Source organism: Musa acuminata, chromosome BXJ3-9 (genome assembly GCF_036884655.1).
Source record: "Musa acuminata AAA Group cultivar baxijiao chromosome BXJ3-9, Cavendish_Baxijiao_AAA, whole genome shotgun sequence".
In the NCBI taxonomy this organism is placed as follows: Eukaryota; Viridiplantae; Streptophyta; class Magnoliopsida; order Zingiberales; family Musaceae; genus Musa; species Musa acuminata.
The window spans coordinates 12,704,585-12,726,727 of NC_088357.1; the positions used below are offsets into that span (position 1 = coordinate 12,704,585).

Consider the following 22,143-nt stretch of genomic DNA (forward strand, 5'->3'; position numbering starts at 1 on the left):
AATAATAATATATTAACATTTTACCCTAGTAGTCCATGAAAAGTTTGGATAGGTTTAATAAGAATTAAAAGAGGTATACTCCATCATAGATTCATTTTATTTTAAAAATTAATTATTCTAAATTTATTGAAAAAATAAAAATAAAAATAATAAACATATTAGCATCTCACATTATTAGTTCAAGAAAAGTTTGGATATGTCTGATGAATTTAAAGAACTACACTTGATCATAGACTCAACACAAAATATCTTATTTCAAAAAATAATAATCATAAAAAATAAAAAAAGATAATAACATATTATTATCTCACCCAATGGTTCTAGAAAAGTTTTGATATATTTGATGAAAATTTAAAGAGTTATACTTATGTTACACTCAATCACATATTCAACTTAAAAATATTTTATTTAAAAATTAATCACTCTAAATTTATACAAAATAGAAAAAATAATAATACTAAACGTATTATCATCTCACCTTAATAGTTTTAGAAAAGTTTGGATAAAAATATATTTTCAACCCAAAAATACCTTTTAAAAAAATTATCCTAAAAAAATTAAAAAAATGATGCTAAATGTCTTAGAATAATAATAGAGTAATAGTTCCGAAAAAATTATGAAATGATTTGATAAAAATATATTGATTATGCTCGAATTACACTCATTCATAAATTTAGTAAGATTTGATCGGATCCATTTAGATCGGACCTAACTCGATCCAAAATGCTCCAATCCAAATCACCTCGATCGAATCGAATCGAATCGAATCGACCCATAAAAATATCATTTAAAATAAATACATAAAAAACATCATCAATACGACCGGCTTTTTCTTGATAAATTGCCTATTTAGAAGGAAAAAAAAAGCACAAATCACGACCTTTACATATATGCAATTTTGCCAACCCTCGCACCGTCTCCTACACGACTCTCTCTCTCTCTCTCTTCACTGTCATGGAGGCGCTTGTCTGCATGAAGCTCGGTGATCCCACCGTCCCCATGACCTCCGATTCGTCCCCGATCGCGGCGGTCACCAAATTCCACCCCGTCCCCGCGATCTCCTCCTCGACCTCGGTCCGAGTCCGGATCCGGGCCACGAGCCTCAACTTCGCCAATTACCTCCAGATACTGGGCCGTTACCAGGAGAAGCCCCCCCTCCCCTTCATCCCGGGCTCCGACTACTCCGGCGTCGTCGAATCCGTCGGAAGCGGCGTCTCCAGGTTCAAGGTCGGGGATAAAGTTTGCTCCTTTGCTGCCCTCGGGTCCTTTGCCGAGTTCATTGTCGTCGACGAGAAAGACCTGTGAGCTCTCTTTTGCTTGCCCTCTCTCTGATGCTCGACTTTTCGATTCATTTTGACTAGGTTTTCTTTATAAGAAAGGGTGATTCGATGATGGAGGAACTCAACTCTTCAATCCTCAGGGATTCATTTTGAGCGAAAAGATTAGTATTTTGTGTGGTGTCGCATATAGTTGACTGCGTCGTGTCGAAAATTTGGAGGGCTATTTTGTTGAATATTTCTTATGCCATTTAATTTTATGCATAAAAATATAAATCCTAATTAAGCACTACCCCAGAATTTCATAGTCGTTTACACTCTAATGATGTCAGAATACATATATAAAACATGAACTTAGTGGAAAATAAACCAACAGTCCTTTTTCATGCTTTCAAGTAATTTAGAGAAAGAACATCAAATTATTGTTATGAAGAATTTCAGGAAGCTTATGATCATAATCAAAACTTAATTATTGGGAATTTATTGATCATTGGTCGGGGTTATGATTATGCATTGGTTATTCGATGGAAGTAGTTGCAAGTTGATAATAAAATGCTGAACATGTGCTTTGTTGACTACCCAAGCCCACTTCAGGTTTCTTAGACAAAATTTGATTAATCAGATCGATCTAATCTTGTTGCTACATGGGTTCTGGAGAATAGATTCTTAGTGCCCGAGGGATGTGACCTAATTGCTGCTGCTGCTTTACCTGTCGCTTTTGGGACTTCACATGTAGCTCTTGTTCATAGAGCGCAACTAAAACCTGGTCAGGTTTGTCTTTCTCTAAATATTTTCTTATCTTTTTATCAGTTCAATTTAACTAGTGGTACTTGAACTGAAGTCAAACCTCATTAATCTTTCATATTAAGATAGAATATTTTTTTTTTTTGCATTTATGAGATTAGCTTCTTGCAGTGTCGTGCTTAAATTGATTAAATTCATTTTGAGTCACTGGATCTACATTTCTAATATCCGAAAAATCATGGCAAGATGTGTACAAAGAATAAAATAATATTTTAAAAGTAAATAATCTGAGAAAAAAAACATGATACTATCTTAGATTTCAGACTATAATCTGAGTCTAGTTTTTCCTTTTTATTCCAAAAATCAGTAGGTATATGTTGTTGCAATTTCTCCGTTCTGTTGCAATTACTTTGTTCTAGATTTTAGTGGAGAGAGGACAAGTTTCTAAGATGAAGAAGAGCCCATGAGCTAAATGCATCATATTCAATGATGAGCAGCCACATTCAAAAATGAAAATCATCAATTGTCGCTTGCTGATAAAGTTAACGCTATAATACTTCCAAACAAAAAGTATTCTGTACCATTAGAAAGAAGAAGCTTTGCACCATATTATATGATGTTGTTGACTTGGTAGGTAATGTTTGAAGATATTGTAAACGAAAATGTATATAACAGGACAGGACATCTTGGACCAACAAAGAAATATGGTCATGTTTTAGTGAAAAAGGGGCATGATCTGAGAAAGCATAATAAGTGGAATCAGGCTTTGATAAATTAAGAAAAATTATAGATGGACATAAGAATTGCAAGAAACAGAATACACGTTGAATGAGCTGGTTTGTGAGCATATATCGCATCATCCCTAAACAAGAGTCGGGTACAGAATACTGCAACATAAAGCATAGTCATTTTGTTTCTTGTTTTTGCCAACTGTAAAATCATATTGTTGCTTACAAGCATGCTAACTACAATAACCAAAACCTTTACGACATCTTAAAGCTTTGGTTTTCTGTGTTAAATTTTCAATACTTAATATGCACAATCACATGCTTTTCTGGTTTACCAATGATTTTTGCAACTAATAGCGAATGGGACAAGCCAACTACAACTTATCTGTCACAAACAAGATCAACAATTGTAACTCGTCTGCCACACAAACAATACCAACATTATATCTTTAAGATGATTAACACCAAACAAGTATGGAAAATTGTAGGTACTGCTTGTCCTTGGTGCCGCTGGTGGTGTTGGTATTTCAGCTGTGCAGATAGGAAAAGTTTGTGGGGCAATTGTTATTGCTGTCGCAAGGTTAGTTTGAAATCCAAGCATTACGATGTTGCATTTATTGAGTCTTTTTTCTGTAATACGATTTGCTTGTCTCAGAGTCAAGGAATACATCTAAAGTTCATCTGAACACCAAATTTCAGGGGTGATGAAAAGGTGCAATTTCTCAAGTCACTGGGTGTCGATTATGCCGTTGACTTGGGAAAGGGGAACATCATTGAAAGTGTGAAGAATTTCCTCAAGTCGAGAAATCTGAAAGGAGTTGATGTTCTATATGATCCAGTTGGGGGTAAACTTACAAAAGAGTGCATGAAGCTTCTTAACTGGGGCGCAAATATTCTTATCATTGGATTTGCAAGTGGTGAAGTTCCAGTCATCCCAGCAAATATTGCTCTTGTGAAGGTAGCGATCATAGATTATCTACACGAATTGGATATGGACGGCCACATCTTTTTCATGGATTTACTGTTCGTTGTGATTGTTTGTTCATGGTTATGCATTTTTTTAAGGTTTAACTATGCTTTTTGATGCCTAGTCAATTTTTATTATCTTCTGGTAATTATGGTTGAATTTCTAGTGGCTAACATAAGTTTCAATTTTAAACCAATAGATTAGTTATGTAATAATCTTGCTGATTAAACAAAATTTCAACATTTTTTGTATGGAGCATTGTGATGAAGGTAGGTATGTGTTGCCAAAGAAGTGTGTTTTTTTAACCAATTTCAGTATACAAATGTATGCAATTTAAATAAGGTTCCACCTTTTTGTAGTATAAATGGGTGCAGGGTGTCGATTTCTAGTGTTTGAAAGAAAGTTTGTTCTTTTTCTTGATCATTGGTAATTTCTTGTTTTTCTTTAAAGAATATATGTTAGTGATAACTTATTATCTTGTGCAATTTGCTCCAGAACTGGACAGTTCATGGACTTTATTGGGGCAGCTACAAACTGCATCAACCACATATCCTAAGAAACTCTCTTGAGGAGCTGTTATCCTGGTTGTCAAAGGGGTTGTTAACTGTTCATATATCTCATTCCTATAGTTTATCACAGGTATCAACTCATGTTAACTTGGTTTAGACAAGAATATCTTCTGTAGTTGAACGTGATTGTTTTTTAAGCTTTTGCATATAACTTGAATGTATTTCATTTACATGATGTCTTAGCTGAGAATTGTAAAGTAAAATCCATGAGAAAGTTGAAAGTTCTCTAGATCATCAGAACAGCTGTTGCAATTTGCAAGATATTGATGCAGAATTATTCATTTGTTTTTGACCATGTCATTGTAAGCTTGCTTCGAGGACAGATACCTGTCCTGAGTCACTGACAATCATCTTGGGCACCATTTTATGCAGTTGAAACCTTTTGATGATATAAAATCTGTACAGCCAATAAAATCACTTGCCTATTTTGGTAGTATGTTATTTCCATCTCTCAATTTTTTTTTGCAGCTTTGCTGGTTATGTATCGAAGAGACTCACGTACCCTGTTCTTTTTCAATTGACAGGCAGATCTGGCTTTTGCTGCTATTAAAGATAGGAAAGCCATTGGCAAGGTGATGATTGCTTTAGGGGGCTCCACTGCAGGAAGATCAAAGCTCTGATATGCCACAGGATTGTAACAGGTAGCAGCAGATGGTGCAGCACAAATGATCTCTGTAATAAATGCAGGTAAACATTTGTTGTTTGCTCGCAACTTCTGTTAAATGATTCCGGGTTACTGCATTTTAAGATTCCTATGTCGCTGGATATAAAGTAAATACTGAAAAACTCCAATGCCGCATAATCGATGAAAGTTATTTATATAACATGGAGACTTTCCAACCACCTCTCATGTTTCTTTTAACATATATTAATCTTCGTTCGTGTAATCATTCTTGTATTGTTTGGCGTGCCAGATACCCTAGTGATCCTCACAATGTTGTGGGAGCTGCAACTATATTTCAGTGGGATTTAGATCGAGGGTTTTTCACATTGTTATAATGGTTGGTTGTTGTGTTGGTTGCTTTCGATACAACAATCGTCAATAACTGTATCTATCGAGTGGTGGCCTCTGTGAAGGACTTGTGGTAAGTTAATTTGGCCTCCTCTTAAAGGATCAGCTAATGTGGAGTGTCTCAAGAAACGAACTCCATGTCCTTTCATTGTGGTTTAGTATAAATATTGCTCAGCACTGCTGATGGATCATGCAGTTTGATATTATGCTCATTTTTATTCGTTTGTTATTTGATTTAGAGATATTAAACGGTAAAATCAATATATCATCCAAGATCTTGTTCTCGTAATTATGTAAAAGATCGTTGAAATGGATATCACACAGAGTTTTAAGAGTCTTGCTTTACATGGATAAATAATGAAAGAAAATACTTGTAGTAGGTTTGTATGTCACTTCAAGGTCTTATTATTTGATTTAGTGGCTTTAGATTGTAAAAATTGATGTCATCATAAGATTGCTGAAATGGGTTTCGATTTGAAAATTAAAATCTTTCTTAAAAAAATTACTGTGACAAGACATTGATCGTTTAAATTATAATATACATGTGTTAAGGTGGCATTGATACTACAATGACAATTAGTATAAGCAAGATCGAACGTCCTACTAGAAATTAATAAAAACAACTAACTTAATAAAAAATTTTATTATATCCATGGAATTAATCCCAAGTGATTATGATTCTGCGGTCATCTTAATAGAGATTCTATTTCATTATATTTGTATTGACATTATTATTTTCTTTTGGGGCATCATTCTGCCAGTGAATAGAGCTAATTAAATGCAAAAAAAAAAAACATGGCATGATCAACAAGAAATGAATCGATATATCAGCAGATCACCAGTATCAGATGAAGTTGCACTTACTTCGGAAGGTTTTTACAAAGGTAAAAAGGAAGGGTCAAATCACAGTCAGGTGTGCAGATTGAGCAGAGCAATCCGCCAAGTTGCGTACTTTTCAGTGGCTGATGGCAATCAGATTTTTTTCAACAGGCGCATATGATCCTGTTGTACCATCTGCCCGCCCTTCACCTGGTCAAATGTGCACTTATAGAAGCTGGAGCCAAAAAGAGGAAAGAAAGAAGAAAGATATTTAGTGCGGATACACAGATCAGATCCCTGAATAAATCGAGCTGTCGCAATAAGCTTCAAAGAACACAAAGGTCTACTCAATTGCGTATTACATAAGGACACAACATAAACCAGAAGAAAGCAAGTATCTAAAGCAAGACTACCAACCCTTTTGCTATAGAGAACAGACATGGTATCAAGTCGCTGCAAGCTTAAATTAGATGAGTGTATTTTTCTTTTCTAGGTTCTAGCTTCAATTCTTTACCCTTGCTAATCCAGGAAGTAAAATAAAGCAAAAAACAAAACAAAACAAAATACTGAGCAATCACAGGCTAAAAACATTTGTCGTGCACTAAGCCACAGAAGAAAGGTGCAAGGTGTAAAAGTTCTGATTCTAAACTCGATCAAGACTCCATTCTTCTATGTTTTACCTTTTCTTTTTGTTCCTAAATTTCTTTCATTCTTTGAAAGGAAATAGTTTGAATCTTAGTGGGATCCTTATAGAGAATATAAACTTCATATTTTGGTTTCTTAATTGGAAACAATACTACATCCGTTACAGTCCCAGGAAGTCTGAACACGAAATTGAGCGGAATCAATTTTGAGAATTCATATAACAATAGAGTCAGAACACTAAATTTTTACCAGCAATCAAATCTAACAGTCTTAAAGATTATTTATCTTTCTTCTTGGCCCCATAATCGCTCTTTTCTCTCTTCTTGTGGGTGTTATTCTAATTGTGTTCCAACAAAGCTTCTTTATGCTTTCCAAATCAAAATCATAGTATAAGATTGGAGCAGTACCTGCCATCCATTCCAACAATCATAACTGTGTCTTGAGCATCAAATGCAGCAATATGGTATGTCTCTTCTGCTAGATGGAACTGAGCGGATGACCATTCAGAACGGAAGTACTTTGGTAAGACACCTGATGATTGCAGTTTACATAAATGATTCCTTTTTACCAAATCATACATCTATAATGAGAAGCGCAAAGTATTAAATGGATAGTCAAAAAGTTTTAGTTCCTTTTTTCACATTCTAATGCATCGCACTGTCAGTAATGGAAAGCAAATTGTAGTTCTGTATTAAGTAGTTGGCATTTTTCCCTTGGTTTTTTGCCCCTTTTTATGTCCCGTAAGCCTGTGGGTAACATAGATTAGCTAGTCAACATTTTCATCTGTTCCAACACATGAGAACAAACTACACTTAAACTTCAAGTTCTAAGTTTTAAACCATATGATGTATGTGGAAATGCTCCAGTAGGTTGCAGTATTAAAACTTAATCATCAATTTCCATGACAAAATGATAGAATGAAAACCTGCAATATATGTAGAGATAAGTCAACTACTAATCACCTTGGAAACCATGAACTATAGCTCAAAGAAGCTCTACATCTTTTAACTCAGCATCAGATAAGGTCTTAAGTACAAGTCCAACAACAGTTTCAACATATGATATCTACCGAGTGGTAAATCAACTTGTGCAACCTGCTATCAGTAAATAACAATAAGAGTAATAATAGTAGTAGTAGCAGTAGTACTAGTAATAATAATAATAATAATAATAATGAGTAATGTGCTTCATTATCGGTGCTTGGTTATACCGGTGTTTACTGGTTCAACTGGTATCTGATATAGCCCCGGACTGTCATATGCATTTTAGAAATTGTAGCTAAGAAAAACAACTACATCTAAACAAACTGGTGACATTATTCTTACGGTTTCAATCAAAGGTTCAGATGTGACGCTTTAAAGTTTCATGATATGTTATTTACTCTTCCAGAAATTCAAATTTCCTATAACCCTATAAACTTTAGAAATCCCACCTTCCTGTCAGATATCATTAGGACCCAGGTTGACGGTTAGAATTGCGAGTCACTAAAGTTAATCTTAAGCGATTACAAGATCACTCTATACAGCCAGATGTTCAACAACTATCATGGCCAATGATTGGACAACTATCAGGGGCTTAAATGTGTTGCTTAGGTTTGTAAGAGTATATATAAGAACTTTTTTAGTGTACAGGAAATTCCTATCCTTCGCAACACATATTTTCCCCCAATCAAAACATAAACTACATAGAACAAAATGGAAAAAAGAAACACAACGGCACGAATCATCTCACTTTTTATAAAATGGAATGATGAGTTAGTGTTGCCTCCAGTTTTCGCAGAGATGAGGGCATTCTGCTGCACATTTCCTGGAATTTGAGCAGCTACAAGCTGGGTGGAAGCATCTCCTCGAGCAGCTATAACTCGAAGACTGAACACATGGACAGTCCCTTTATCACTAGAGACTGCCAGCCACTGTGCATTTGGAGAGAAAGAAATGCTATATATATCAGCCCTATCTAGTCCTCTGCGTACCTACAATTTTGTTAATTTATCTGACATGAGTAATTAATACATATCAAATCTGCAAAAATAGAGTAAGAACTGAAATGGACATAGAAGCAAGTAAACAAGCAAATTCAACAACACACGTCAGAATTATCATCATATTTGGTAACAAGCATGATGAGGAGATACAAAATTCACTAAACAAGATAAGGCCACTTTGAGTAAACAATCCTCATTGTGAAATCATTGGCTCACAAACTAGGGAGGTTAGGGAGGAAAGGGAAGAAAATGAAAAGTAAACAGAAAAAGAAAAAATTGTGCATCTACATATACCCGGTCCTTCATCTTATCTCCCTCATAACTCATTGACTTGGAGTAGCCACTGCAGATATGACTTATATTCCATGAACTTTAATTCTTAAGCCTCAAGTTCAAACCACACCATGGATGTGCAGTAATACTCCAAACAAGGGTTACTAATAGGTCAGGATTTAACCTGGATTCAACCTAATCGAAGATTGGGGTCTCGGATTTACACTCAAATATTTCTGTTATGATAATTCTGAGATTTGGCATGGTTTGATCCATCATGAAATACTTTTCGAGAAGGTGGAACAAATTTGTCCTATACAAAACAAGTGAAAGATGTTGGTAGTCCAATACTTAAAATTAGCAGTACACAACCAGTTTTCATCTTCTAAACATACAACAGGACCTATGGAACCTGGATATCCAGAATCCAAATTGATGAGAATATTTTCCTGTGTCCATAATATCATAACTTTTGTGCTTAATCATTTATGGTCAATTCTTGAAGATTTAGACTTTTTCGATTTACTTTGGTGTATTCTTGGTGATTTTAATTGTATTTTAGACCCACAGTGTCCTTTTCCAGCCAATGTTCCTACTCGATGTTTTCGAGATTTTATTAAACATTGTGGTCTAATTGATTTGGGTTTTTTTGGTTCTAAGTACACATGGTGTAATAATAGACATGGTTCTTCTCGTATATTAGTCCATCTTGATTGTGTTTTTGGTAATGTGAATTGGATGCAATTCTTTGGTCATTATTTAGTATTTTATTTACCTAGACAATTTTCGGATCATGCTCCTTTAAAAATGAAGTTACTTCCTAATACAACTCCTACGAAACTTATTTGTTTTCAAAATTTCTGGACCTATTATCTTGAAACTGCTTACTTAGTTACCACTATCTGGACCTGTCCCTCCACTATATACAGAGATCCCCTTAATGATTTCCACCACAATCTGTGTAAGACTATAATTGCTTTTTCCACTTGGAATAAGAAGTGCCTAGAAATGTTGGAGCACAGACTGAATTCTACCAATGAATCCACAACTGCTTTAGAAGCTTCTTTAGATTATTCTTAACCTTCAGATCATGACTGCCAACAGCTTAAATGTCTTTATAATTATCACCTTAGCGCTACTTAAACAAATCAATCTCAAATGGCGGGCTAATAATTTTATCTTAGAAGGTGTAATTTTATAAAGGATATCAATGACAATAAGAATATTTTATCTATCTTTAATAAGCATTACATTAATCTATGGAACTATCAGCCACCTGTTAACTCCACTACTCCTTGGCTTTCTTTGGAGAACTCAAATTCTAACATTTAGTCTACTCTTATTCAACCTTTCTCACTTACCGAAATACATTAGACTGTTCTTTCCATGAGGCTTGACAAATGCCCAAGACCTGATGGATTTATGGGAGAACTTTATAGATCTTTTTGGGACATTATTGCCCTTTCCATGCATAATGTCTTTAATTGGTTCTTTCATCATAATTTTATCCCCCTAGTTGGACTAAGACCTTTTTTACTTTTATAATAAAGTTAAAAATCCAACCACTATAAATCATTTTAGGCCTATTGCTTTATCAAATGTAAACAATAGAATCCTTTCTAAAGTTCTCACAAACCAACTAAAATCATTCGTTCACCTTTTCAATGGGGAGAAATCGACCTTTATTCTAGGCCGAAACATTCATGATAATATATTGATTGCTCAAGAAGCAATATACTCTATATATTCTTCTACAGGTAAAAGCCCACTGGTCATAGTTAAAATTGATTTAGAAAAAATCTTTGATAGACTTTCATGGGATGCTATTATGTAAGTTCGTACTTTAATGAATTACCCACCTAAATTATGCAATGGATTTATTCTTGCATCTCCTCTTCTTCCTTCTAATTTCTAATTAATGGTCAGCTTTCTTGTCCTTTCAAAAGTCATTGTGGGGTGAGACAAGAGGACCCCTTGTCTCCATATCTATCATTCTATCTATCCTGGTAGCACAGACCTTTACACACCTAAACCAAGCCACATCTCAAAGAAACTTATACCCTTCCACTTTAGCTCTAATTGTCAACTTAGTTATATAACGATTACAGATGATACTTTATTATGCTTTAGAGCTAAAAAAAAATTATGTCAAACAATCAACTCCATTTTCTCGATTAATGAGATCTTAACAAATCAAAGAATTAATCCCACTAAATCAGAGATATATTTCCCTAAATCTACTCCCAGACATGTTAAAAATAATATTTGTTCCCTTTTCAGCTTCAAAGAGGGTAATTTTTCCTTCAAATATCTTGGAGTTATGGTTTCTCCAAGACAATTATCTTCTTCTTACCATGATGACCTTCTTAACAAAATCCAATCCAAATTAGCCCATTAGCAGCATAATTATCTTTCACAAGCTAGTCAGGTGGTCCTAATTAAATCAATTCTCAATTCAATTCCCATTACATACATTTAGTGTAACTTCGATGCCTATATCGATGTTACATAAAATTAAAATTTTGAGTAAAACTTTTTTTGATAAAATAATATTTCAAAAAAATTGGTTGCATCTCATTAAATGGGACACTATTACAAGAACTAAAGATTTAGGGAGCCTTGGTCATCAGGATTTAAATTTGTTTAAATTTTCTCTTCAAGCACCTCGAATTCTTCGCTACTTAAACAATGATCAAACCCTTTGGTCCAAAATTATGCATGCCAAATATAATCCTATCCATCCTCGAACAATGTTAACTTTAAATAAATCTAGCTAGGGATGCAAACTACGCTACATGGCTATGCATGAATTGCAAAATGATTTTTTTAAACGAATTAGAGATGGTACACTTACTGGAATATCCAGTTGCTATTGAATTATTGTGGTCCCTCACTAGTTTAATCTATTACATCTATAGAAATTGATCATTTGCCTTCTGATACTGTATTGGTTTGTAGAGAATTATTTCAGGTAAGGCTACTAATAAGGCTGCTTACTATTTGCTTAATCATTATGATTCAGTTCTTGATCAAACCTGGTATGACTAGCATAACCTTTGGAGATTACTTGCATCCCTACATATACAGACCAACTAATAGGCTTAGTAATACAAACCTAAGCCATACTGTTACTTGCCCCATTCAACACCTATTCTTTCAGTGTCCATTTTCCTCAAGTGTCCGGACCTATTGAGAACAAAACCTCAACATCACTTTTTTACATAAACCAACCTGGTCCCAAGGTGATTGGTTTAAAGAAGGCACCAATTTAAGCCATGATTTTCTCCTATTATCTGTCAATATAAACAAGATTTGGTTCTTATGAAAAGCAAGAGATGATTCTCTGTTGGATAGTAAGAAACCCTCAACCTAGTGGGAATGACCTTAGCCCTTACCCCATACTAGCTACTATGCTAGATCAATCACATTTGAAGGCACCCAAATGACCAATTATCTATAATTGCCATAGAAAAAACCATCTGTGGGCTGGATAAAGCTCAATAGTGATGGCTCCTCTTCTTTGTAGGATGGAGGGCTTGGTTTTGTATTACGGAACCACTCGGGAGCTTGCTTAGGAACTGGAAAAATATGTCTTCATCAAAACAGACATACAATGTGAAGACTTGGCAATTAAAGACCTACTCTTTGCCTTAGACCAAGGAATGAAACACATTCAAATTGAAACCAATTCTTCAACACTTTACGATCTATTTACCAAAGAAGCTGATCCACCTTAGCATCTTCGGCTCACCATTCAACACATCAAATTGATTCTACAAAGACTAACTTCATATACATTTTTACGTTGTTATAGAGAATATAATCGAGCAGCTAATTGGTTTGCCAATGAAGCTAAAGTTAGTCATTCATCTTCGATGTGGTGGGCACTTATCCCCTGATTTATCTCTTTTTATTCAATGCATTTTGTAGAAATTTGAAGCAGTAATATATCATCTTTTGGAAAAAATATAATATCATAACTTGGTTCCACAATAAAATCGGATCCATGGTTGACACACCTCTACCAAACCAATCTTCTGAAATAGATTTTGACCTAGCACTAAAAGGCCCTTGTTCTTCATAAGCTATTCTTCAGTGTATCTTTCTCAATTCTTCTGCCAGCATTATCAGGCAAAATTTACATGTATATCTAGTTTTAAGCATCTTGTAAGCTCTATCCCAAGCACAGTTTTCACTCTGCTAGAGATCATGCCAATTTTCTTATTCTTACCATTTTATTTAAAATGAAATTGTCCGTACTGATCTTACATGTTCTAACATATTTATATCTACTTGTCCTATAAGTATAAGGTATATTTGCATGCAACAAGATTCTGCTGAACCCTAGTGAAAAATCTATGCAATTGCTATCACAGGTAGCATTGTTAGAAAAATTCTTCATATAGAAACCTATAATGAGTAGACTGAGGCAGCTTCAAACTTTTAGTGACAAATACTAATGAGGCTTTGTTGCAAATAGGACAAAAAACATTAGAGTTTGTAAATTCAATGTAAAGATCTTTGTATGAACTCAAGATATTAAAAATTAAAAATCAGAAATTGTTAAATGATTCCTGTAGGCTCAATGACATACTGAGCCTAACAATCATCTTTGGAATGATTTTCTATCATTTTTTTCTTCGAATATATATATATATATATATATATATATATATATATATATATATATATATATATAATCGTGCAGAAGAGTGCAGTAGAAAATCCCAGCTTAATTGTTAAATGAAGTCATCTCACCACCAAGCTGGCAATACAACTTTTTTGCTGTCTGGAAGCCATGAGTTTAAAGGCTAATGACCTTTTGTATAGCCAAGATTGATGTTCAGCAGTTGTGCAAAATGGTGAGTGAGTGTGGCGTTAAGCTAGCTGCTGGTCTACTTTCCAAGTTAACCACCATGCTAACCATGCATTAAAATGACAGCTTTTGGAGCAAATTTCTTGTATGAGGAAGAAGAAATGCCAGTAAGTCTATGTTTATGATTCCATGGAAAGAGAAAGAGAGAAAAGGGAAAAAGAGGGAGAGAGATTTAATGGTTGTTAAAGGGTGAAAGTCTAATAGGACAGACTGGGACAGAACAGGAGAAAGGCAAAATGTAAACCAAAGTACAACTAAAATCACATCTAAACCTATGAAAGATGGAATACATTTAAGTGCATTATGAGAAGAAAGGCAAAATTCTTGCAGAGAGCATTCAAGAAAGCAGCGACAGTTTTAGAATTTTCCAATGTGCAAGAGGGCGCTCAAGCACCAAGAATATGGCAATAATAGTGATACATTGGTTTTTGTGGACACCTACTATGGAGAGAAAGACTCCCAAATAATCAATTCTATAGTGAACCTTGCTTGCCCAAAGGAAGGTGTAGGTACCATAGTGCACGCAATTGTGCAAAAGAAATACCTAAAGCTCAAGCACCACCATACAGGAGAAGTGGCTCTGCTCAAGCTATAGCATTTATTAGGAACTTTCCAATTCAATGAATTACAGGGTCATAGAGTGAGTCAAAAGGGACTCCTGGATTGGTATGATTCCACTTACACCCTTTTGGAAGTCAGAAAAAATAGATTTACTTAAAAAAAACTTATGATCTCATAACCTGTTACATCCCACATCTAAACAGGGAAAGTTTGAGTAAAACAAAGAAGAAAGGGTGTGAAAAAGGTCCAAATATGAGACATTGTTTAAAACAGTGAACAGCAATTCTGAACATCTGTATAAAGCTTGTATATATACAGCAAAAGCAAATCTATTTATGCCTAGTAAATTTACATTGCAATGCATAACTAACAGAAGAAGTGATTAAATTTACCAACAAGACCTAGAAAAAGATGTATTCTATCAAATTCATATAAAATCATAGAAAAACCAAAAAGAATGTTTAATATAAGCAGGTTGGCCATGATGCTCATGTACATAATCTGAATTATCATCAAATGATCCATTATGAGCAAAGATGGATGCACCACTCATAAATATATGTTCAGAAAAAGGCAACCTGTTTTTATATAAAAATAAAATACTGAATAAAATAAAGAAATTTGTCCTAGATTTTCAAATCAAGTCAGTGGCACATGGCAAATCTTAAAGTCCTACCTCTTGTAACCGAGTACCATCATTTGTATTGAATATTCTAATCAATGTACCCTTTGTGCTTGCAGTTGCAAGAAGCAGCCCATTCAAGGTCAAGGTCATGCAAGCTATCTGAGAATCATGAGCACTAATGATCTTTTTCATCTTCAGAAAAAGATGTTCGACCCGAACCTCTCCCCGGCGTATACCAGGGCATGTCAACACTAAAGTATTAGAATGATGTGAGAGGCAGCAAAGCCCTTTGGGGTTAGATAGCGTCTCTAATTGATGAACAAGCTTCAGGTCTGCAAAGTTGTACACATAAATCTTGTGCTCAAGAACTACAACAATGAGATCTCGGCTTAATTTCACACCTCTGACATGAGATCTAAATGTGAGTTCATAAGTGCAACGTCTCTGATGGTCATCCCAGATCATTACTTTATTAGGTGGGAACTGAGTGTTGGTGTCTTCACCAACAAGAGCCAGGAAATTACAACGAAATAGCATTTCAACTATTCTGAAGCCCCCACCTTTAAAATCTCTCCTAAAGGCTTCTGTAAGAGAATCACAATTATAGATTCGAAAGCCATTGCTTGTTCCAAAAGCAAAGCGTCCATAGTTTTGATTCCAAGACACTGAAAACAGCTTAATTTCACTATCATCAGCAATTTCTGGTTCTGATTGACCAGAGGAAGCTGTTGATTGCTGTGAATGCGGATGCTCCAATGAGGAAATCATCATCGATGGATGAATGTCTGGAGATGTCGGTATTGTTGAACTCATCTGGAATATAGCACAAGTCACCAATGAGAAAACAAGCCAAAGGTCATGGGAATTAAGCTAAATCTGGAATCAGTGTTCAGTAAGCCTACAAAAACGAGATTCATAATTAGAATAGCTTGAAAGAAAGCAATAACTTTCCATAACTCAAATTATAACAGAGGCTTCGGAGGGCAAATATACCATGAGATAAATAGAAAAGCATTCGTGGGCATGCATTGAGTCAATTTTTCTCCTTTGCATGTCTCAATAAATATTGCACAGACAAGCCATATGCTATTGCATTAAACTTCCAATCATATATTTGCAATTCAATAATACAATATACAAAAAAATTGATATTGAAGACATGTTTAAAATTTATAGATGACCTACTGAAGTGGCAAGTACAACATAAGTGTGATATGGCATAGAGATGTCAACAGAAAATTAAGGGAAGATTATCTGCATTAGGCATAAGAAGCATCAAATTTTGAATCAGAGTTCACGTGGAAGTAATTCATGTGAAACTAATGTTTAATCCTATATATCACACTAACAAGTTATAAGACTAATAAGTTCTACATATATACAACATCGGGCATCACAAGTAGATGGGTGAAAATCACACCCATATAACATTGAAACAAATCTGAGGTCAATATTAAGAATACTTTGAAGATAAACTTAAATTAGGTCTATCTGACTTGGGAATTGCCCATTAAGCTATCAAATATTTTGGATTCAACACCAATTTCCAGCCAATTATATCAAACTACATATGGTAAACTTTGGACTTCAATTTTCATTCTTCTAAAAAGGAGGACATTAAATTAAATAAGTTCACAGATACTAATAATTAACTTATATAACTAAACTCTTCAAGATAATCAAAGCTGTCACGTTAGATCAAGACAGTTTCTCATCAACTCTAGATTTATGAAACGGTGAACCGAACGTAATACACCTAACCACTGCTTACTTTGTTGTTTCAATTACAATCCGCGGACAAAAACATCTTATGAACACAAGAAATAAGAACAAACAAATAGGCAAGCAAAAAAGAAATGACCCAATGACCTATCCAGCACCCCATCGAAAGAAAAGGATCGATCAACCAAATAGCTCCACCTTTACCACTACTAGATGGGAGACAGTAGGCAAAACTACCATGATCTCGACCAAACTACCATTGCCTCGACCACTTCTGGTCTCCAAACCCTACTAGTGAAGCTTCTTGAATGAACGATGTAACAAGAACAAGAAGAGAAACCGAAACAAGAATCACACAGATCGAGTAACAAAAGAAAAAACAATCAAAATGAGAGAGGAAGAAAGGGGTACCTCGCAGATCGAAGCACAGGCAGCGAAATCCGGGGACGAGATTGGGTCCAGGAGAGGGTTTTACGGATGCAGCGCGGTCCGAGAAGCCCGATTCCACCGTATCCGGAACGACTGGGAGATCCGTATACGCCCCCAATGCCAAACCTTCGCACGGATTCTACGTCAGTTAAAGATGAACTTCAAGATCAATTAAAGGTCTCGGGATCGAAATCCCGCTTAAATACGCTTCATCCGCCTTCCCGCCTACCCTTCAAGAAATTTGGCAAGTTTGAATTAGATGCTATAAATTGCAGCCTTACTCTACCAAAATAGGGATTTTATATAGTTTTAGTATTATGCATATAATATGATTAGGGCATATTAAAAGAAAGAAATAGAAATATATTTTTTTTATTAATTTAGGATCAATTTTCCTCAATGATATATTTATGCAAACTTGCTATGGGTTTTCCTATTGAGTTGGCAACCACCATAAGAATAGTAAAATATAATTTTACTGTTTATAATCTATCAATTACCTACCATATCCTTATCTCCACAATCTCTTGTATCATTCGTCACTCTAACTATGCTTGTTAGATTATATGATCATATTTAACTGGATAAAATATATTAAGATTCTAATTGAATTCTGATTATATATAAATAGAATCTCTTATGGATTATATATAAATAGATATTATAAATTTATTCTCTTTTCTCAATAATCTTTTTCATTACTAATCGTGGTCATATGAAAGATGAAAAAAAAAGAATGTGAGTCTAGCTTTTATACATCCTTGTTGCTTTTTATAAACTACAATGCGTTATCATATCCAAAAGAGATATTTCATTTATCATGACATCTAAATTTAAACGAGTCTGATCTTGATCTATTATTATTTTATTTTAATTTTGATATTAATTTTTTTAGTAGAATAATGATAGTTTTATATTGACAATTGGTACCATAAGTGTGTTTTAAAATCAAATATACCTTAGATCATAAAAGTATTAGATCTATTTATGTTACCAACTTTTGCTTATAAAAGGATGTTTCGATCTATCTACTTACTCGAGTCCAACCTATTCACTTACGTGCCATTGATAAAGGTTTCCTCGCCCACACAATTGGAATCGTGGATGAAATTATGCTCTTCGGCTTTGGTCAATGGGTTGTTGTGGCAGCTTACTATCAATAGCAACATTATAGAGGGTGACAACCTACTATGGTCGTAGCCCTATCGAGGGCAACAACTTATTATCTATGGTAGTGTAGCAAAGGATGACAATTCACCATAGTCGTGAGCCTTGTCTATCATGTATAACTATTGTTGTGGGCACTAGATGGAGGAGCCATAATGACTATGGTAGGCAGAGTTATAGAGGGCGATGACCTTCATGGGTCGTGACTAGCCCTATCAAGGGTCGTAACTACACACGCTATGGTGATAGAAAGCTTCACCTATTAATGAAGGGAAACGATGTCGTTGTATTCAGTGATTATTGTTGTGGGCAACGATTGCTTCGGGTGGCATCACTATCATTTACAATGACGCTATGATTTACGGTGGTCACTCAATGTCGTGGAAGAAACTCCAACAAAAAGGGGCATCCTCATTAATGAGTTGATGGACCCAATTTAGGTGGCCCAATTCTAAACTTGCCCAATTAAATAGAGATGATTTAGTCAATTTAAGGTATTTTATGAAAAATAAAATATTATAAATTATATATTTCTTTTATAATTTTCTAATATGACATATTAGTGAATTTTATATTATTTATGACACTTAAATTTTAATTATTGTTTTTAGATATTTATGTAGTTATTCACAAGCATATGTTTAAAAGTTATGAAATAATATTTATTTTCATGTAAAGTCATGATTTTTATTTTATCATAATTACTATTATTATATGAATTTTTATTATACTAATTAAATTTTATGTTCAATAATTATTATGATTATTTTTTATTGAATAGTTTCTACATAATTTGATTTAAAAATTTTAGTCAATCTTATTTGCAACTTATATCCTTAAGTTTCATTTGACTTATAGCTGGCAAAATATTCTACGACTACAAGCTTATAGGGTGTAAATTATAATAAATATTTAATCATTTATAAGATATTTAAAAAATAATTTATATTCTTGTATTGGTCTTATAGCTATCAAAATGGTTTGGATTAATATATTTATATAATTATATTAAAGAATTAATCTTAAATGATATTAAAAATAATAATATTCATACTAACACACATAATCAATATATTTAGATAATTCTAAAGGAGAATCCATCTCGAATAATTATGTAATAGGATAGGATGATAATATTTTAGATATTCTTATAATTTAGTGTTGTATACCCAAAGATAATAGCATTATTCCATAAACATAGTATTAGTCCTTCATAATTATAAAATTTTGTGTGAACATTAGATACGTAAATATTTAACTCAAAAGTAAAATAGATATTATATCAATAATTCGATATTTATTAAAAACTTAAAGTATTAATATTTTTATTTATTATTATAGTACTTCCCTTATTACATTCTTATGCATCTAGTGTCCATATAGTCCTTGAATCAAATTATTTTTGAATAACTTGAGCATATATAATTTACACCAAGTATGTTAGACCTTTGATCGAATTGGTTGAAAGGATCACAAACTTAACTATTGAAAGTTCTATAGAATAAATAATTTAAAAAAATCTAAAATATTTAATTTTATAATAATTATTAATAATATTTAAGCTTCATTATAATATATAACTAGTATACTAAAATATTTAAAGATTGATTTAAATTTTTTAATAAGTCATTAACTAACACTTCAATGAAAAATTTGACTACAGCTTAATAATACAATATTTGAGGAATTATATAATATATCCTCATTATGAGTTGACAAAGCTAAGAAGCTCAAAATATTGGACATGATGAGTTCACATATAATTTATTCTTCCTTTTTAGTCTGACTCGTTTAAATTTCACAACAACGATATGTGAAACTTAAATGAGTTAACTAGTAGTATATGTGTTTAGGAAGAATTAAGATTAAAATAGGAAAGACTCATAATATTTTGAATACTACTCAAGAAGTGTCTAACAATAAAAGAAAGGTGAAGCACAAATCACTTGAGTTTATAAATATTAAATAAATTCATAAAAAAAATTATTCATAATAAAGTGCTATTTTTATAGCAAAAAAGGTCAAGTGAAAAATGACTATAAAGTTTGGTTCAAATGAAAAAGGTATAAGTCTGGCCTTTGTATATTTCGAATCAAATATTATAGAAATTCCTTTCGAATACTTGGTATATTAATTTTAATACTTCAACTTATATTACCAATCATGTATAGATATTTATTTTAACATGAAAATCAAAATAGTATAAAATTTATCGTTATATGGAATTTTTAAAGCGAAAGTGATGGTAGTAGGTATTTATCGCTTTTGTTTAAAAATAATTCATTTGATTAAATCTTGAGGATACATGCTATATTTCTATAATCTTAGAAATTTAGTTTTAATCTAAAATTATCTTCCTTTTAATGGTTGTAAACTCAATATATTTATAATTCAATAAAAATATTTTTAAATTAATGTGAATATTGAGTTTGTAATAATCATAGAATCAAATATTATAATGAAATATAGTTTGATAAACTCCTTAAGATTATATATATTTACATCTATAGGTTATTCCATATGCTCTATTTTAGTGGAGAGAGATGTTTTATCATCTTTATAGATAATCTATTAAGATACGACTATATATATCTAATTCATATATGCTCTAACGCTATTGATACATTCAGATATACATAAATTAAGTCGAGAGATAATTAAATAGAACTGTTAAAATTATCAAATCCAATATAGATGATAAATATGACGAGTCAGGTTAAAATCTTGACCCTTTTACTAGTTTCCTAAAAAATAAGCTATTTGTGTTCAAGATATCTTTCTAGGTCTACCATAGTAAAATGAGATTACTGAAAGATAAAATCATACTCCTATGAATATAATTAGAATCATGACATATATATATATATATATATATATATATATATATATATATATATATATATTAATGTTTATAGTAACTTAGTTTATGATAGATATGATGAGTCAGGTTAAAATCTTGACCCTTTTACTGGTTTCCTTAAAAAAATAAGATATTTGTGCTCAAGATATCTTTCTAGGTGTGCCATAGTAAAACAAAATTACTGAAAGATAAAATCATACTCCTATAAATATAATTAGAATCATGATATATATATATATATATATATATATATATATATATATATAATAATAATAATAATAATAATAATAATAATAATAATAAGGTTCATAGTAACTTAGTTGCATTAACTCCATTTGAGTTATAGATTGATAGGAAACATAACTTAAGATACTTACATATTTAGGATTGTCCTACATAAATAAAAGTCTTCAATTCATATGAAAAGAAATTGGATACAAGAACTATTTCTATATATTTCATTGGTTATCTAGAAGAATCTAATGGATATGAATTTTATTACTCTAATTATAGTATGAGAATAGTTAAATTTTATAATATAAGATTCCTAAAAAATAATAAATCAGTGGGAGTGAAAATTTTTAAAATTTGATCTGAAGATACAGGTTAATGCTCATTTATCATTTTCTATTCAAGAAGTTATTGTTCCTTAAATAATTAAATGATTTGATAAAGATAAATAAGAAAATAATATTAGTGTATTTCCATATAATGTTGATATCATTGTTAATAATCTTATAGAACAATCACAACCTATAGTTTTAAAAATATATCAAAAGAAAAGGAGATCTATCATTTTTTATTATGTGGTGTTTCTAAAAGAATTAAATTATCATATAGAAATTAAAAGGGATCCCTTAGCATTTTTACAAGGCATGAAAAACA

At 32.7% G+C, this 22,143-nt stretch overlaps 2 protein-coding genes across 5 annotated transcripts; one reads left to right on the plus strand and one right to left on the minus strand.

Annotated features, from left to right (window-relative positions):
- The first annotated feature begins 876 nt into the window (after positions 1-876).
- On the plus strand, positions 877-5,503 carry LOC135650200 (uncharacterized). 3 transcript variants are annotated; one of them, XR_010501472.1, is made up of 7 exons: positions 879-1,301; positions 1,940-2,048; positions 3,238-3,329; positions 3,449-3,707; positions 4,212-4,355; positions 4,810-4,972; positions 5,200-5,503. XR_010501472.1 is itself a non-coding variant. In XM_065169418.1 (6 exons), the coding sequence occupies exons 1-6, from the start codon at positions 955-957 to the stop codon at positions 4,903-4,905; spliced, it is 1,047 nt and encodes a 348-aa protein (XP_065025490.1). In that variant the 5' UTR covers positions 879-954; the 3' UTR covers positions 4,906-5,128. The 3 variants fall into 3 exon arrangements, 1 of the variants encoding a protein (XP_065025490.1); XR_010501473.1 differs by lacking the exon at positions 4,212-4,355 and having other exon boundaries at positions 877-1,301; XM_065169418.1 differs by lacking the exon at positions 5,200-5,503 and having other exon boundaries at positions 4,810-5,128.
- Positions 5,504-6,166: 663 nt separating this feature from the next.
- On the minus strand, positions 6,167-17,450 carry LOC135649723 (autophagy-related protein 18d-like). 2 transcript variants are annotated; one of them, XM_065168428.1, is made up of 5 exons: positions 17,214-17,450; positions 15,132-15,893; positions 8,493-8,733; positions 7,169-7,292; positions 6,167-6,351 (listed from the first exon to the last, which is right to left on the minus strand). In XM_065168428.1, exons 2-5 carry the CDS (start codon positions 15,891-15,893, stop codon positions 6,270-6,272), a joined length of 1,209 nt encoding a protein of 402 aa, XP_065024500.1. In that variant the 5' UTR covers positions 17,214-17,450; the 3' UTR covers positions 6,167-6,269. The 2 variants fall into 2 exon arrangements, with proteins under 2 accessions (XP_065024500.1, XP_065024499.1); XM_065168427.1 differs by having other exon boundaries at positions 15,132-15,978.
- Between the last annotated feature and the right edge of the window lie 4,693 nt (positions 17,451-22,143).

Bases quoted from the DNA above. Each gene is read 5' to 3' on its own strand.
- LOC135650200 (XM_065169418.1), top strand. From the start codon at position 955: ATGGAGGCGCTTGTCTGCATGAAGCTCGGTGATCCCACCGTCCCCATG. The intron at 1,302-1,939 runs GTGAGCTCTCTT...TCTGGAGAATAG, and splicing joins GTCGTCGACGAGAAAGACCT to ATTCTTAGTGCCCGAGGGAT. The intron at 3,708-4,211 runs GTAGCGATCATA...AATTTGCTCCAG, and splicing joins CAAATATTGCTCTTGTGAAG to AACTGGACAGTTCATGGACT.
- LOC135649723 (XM_065168428.1), bottom strand. From the start codon at position 15,893: ATGAGTTCAACAATACCGACATCTCCAGACATTCATCCATCGATGATG. The intron at 8,734-15,131 runs GTAGGACTTTAA...ACAAAATTGTAG, and splicing joins ATGGTACTCGGTTACAAGAG to GTACGCAGAGGACTAGATAG. The intron at 7,293-8,492 runs GTGAGATGATTC...TGCAATCATCAG, and splicing joins ATCATTCCATTTTATAAAAA to GTGTCTTACCAAAGTACTTC.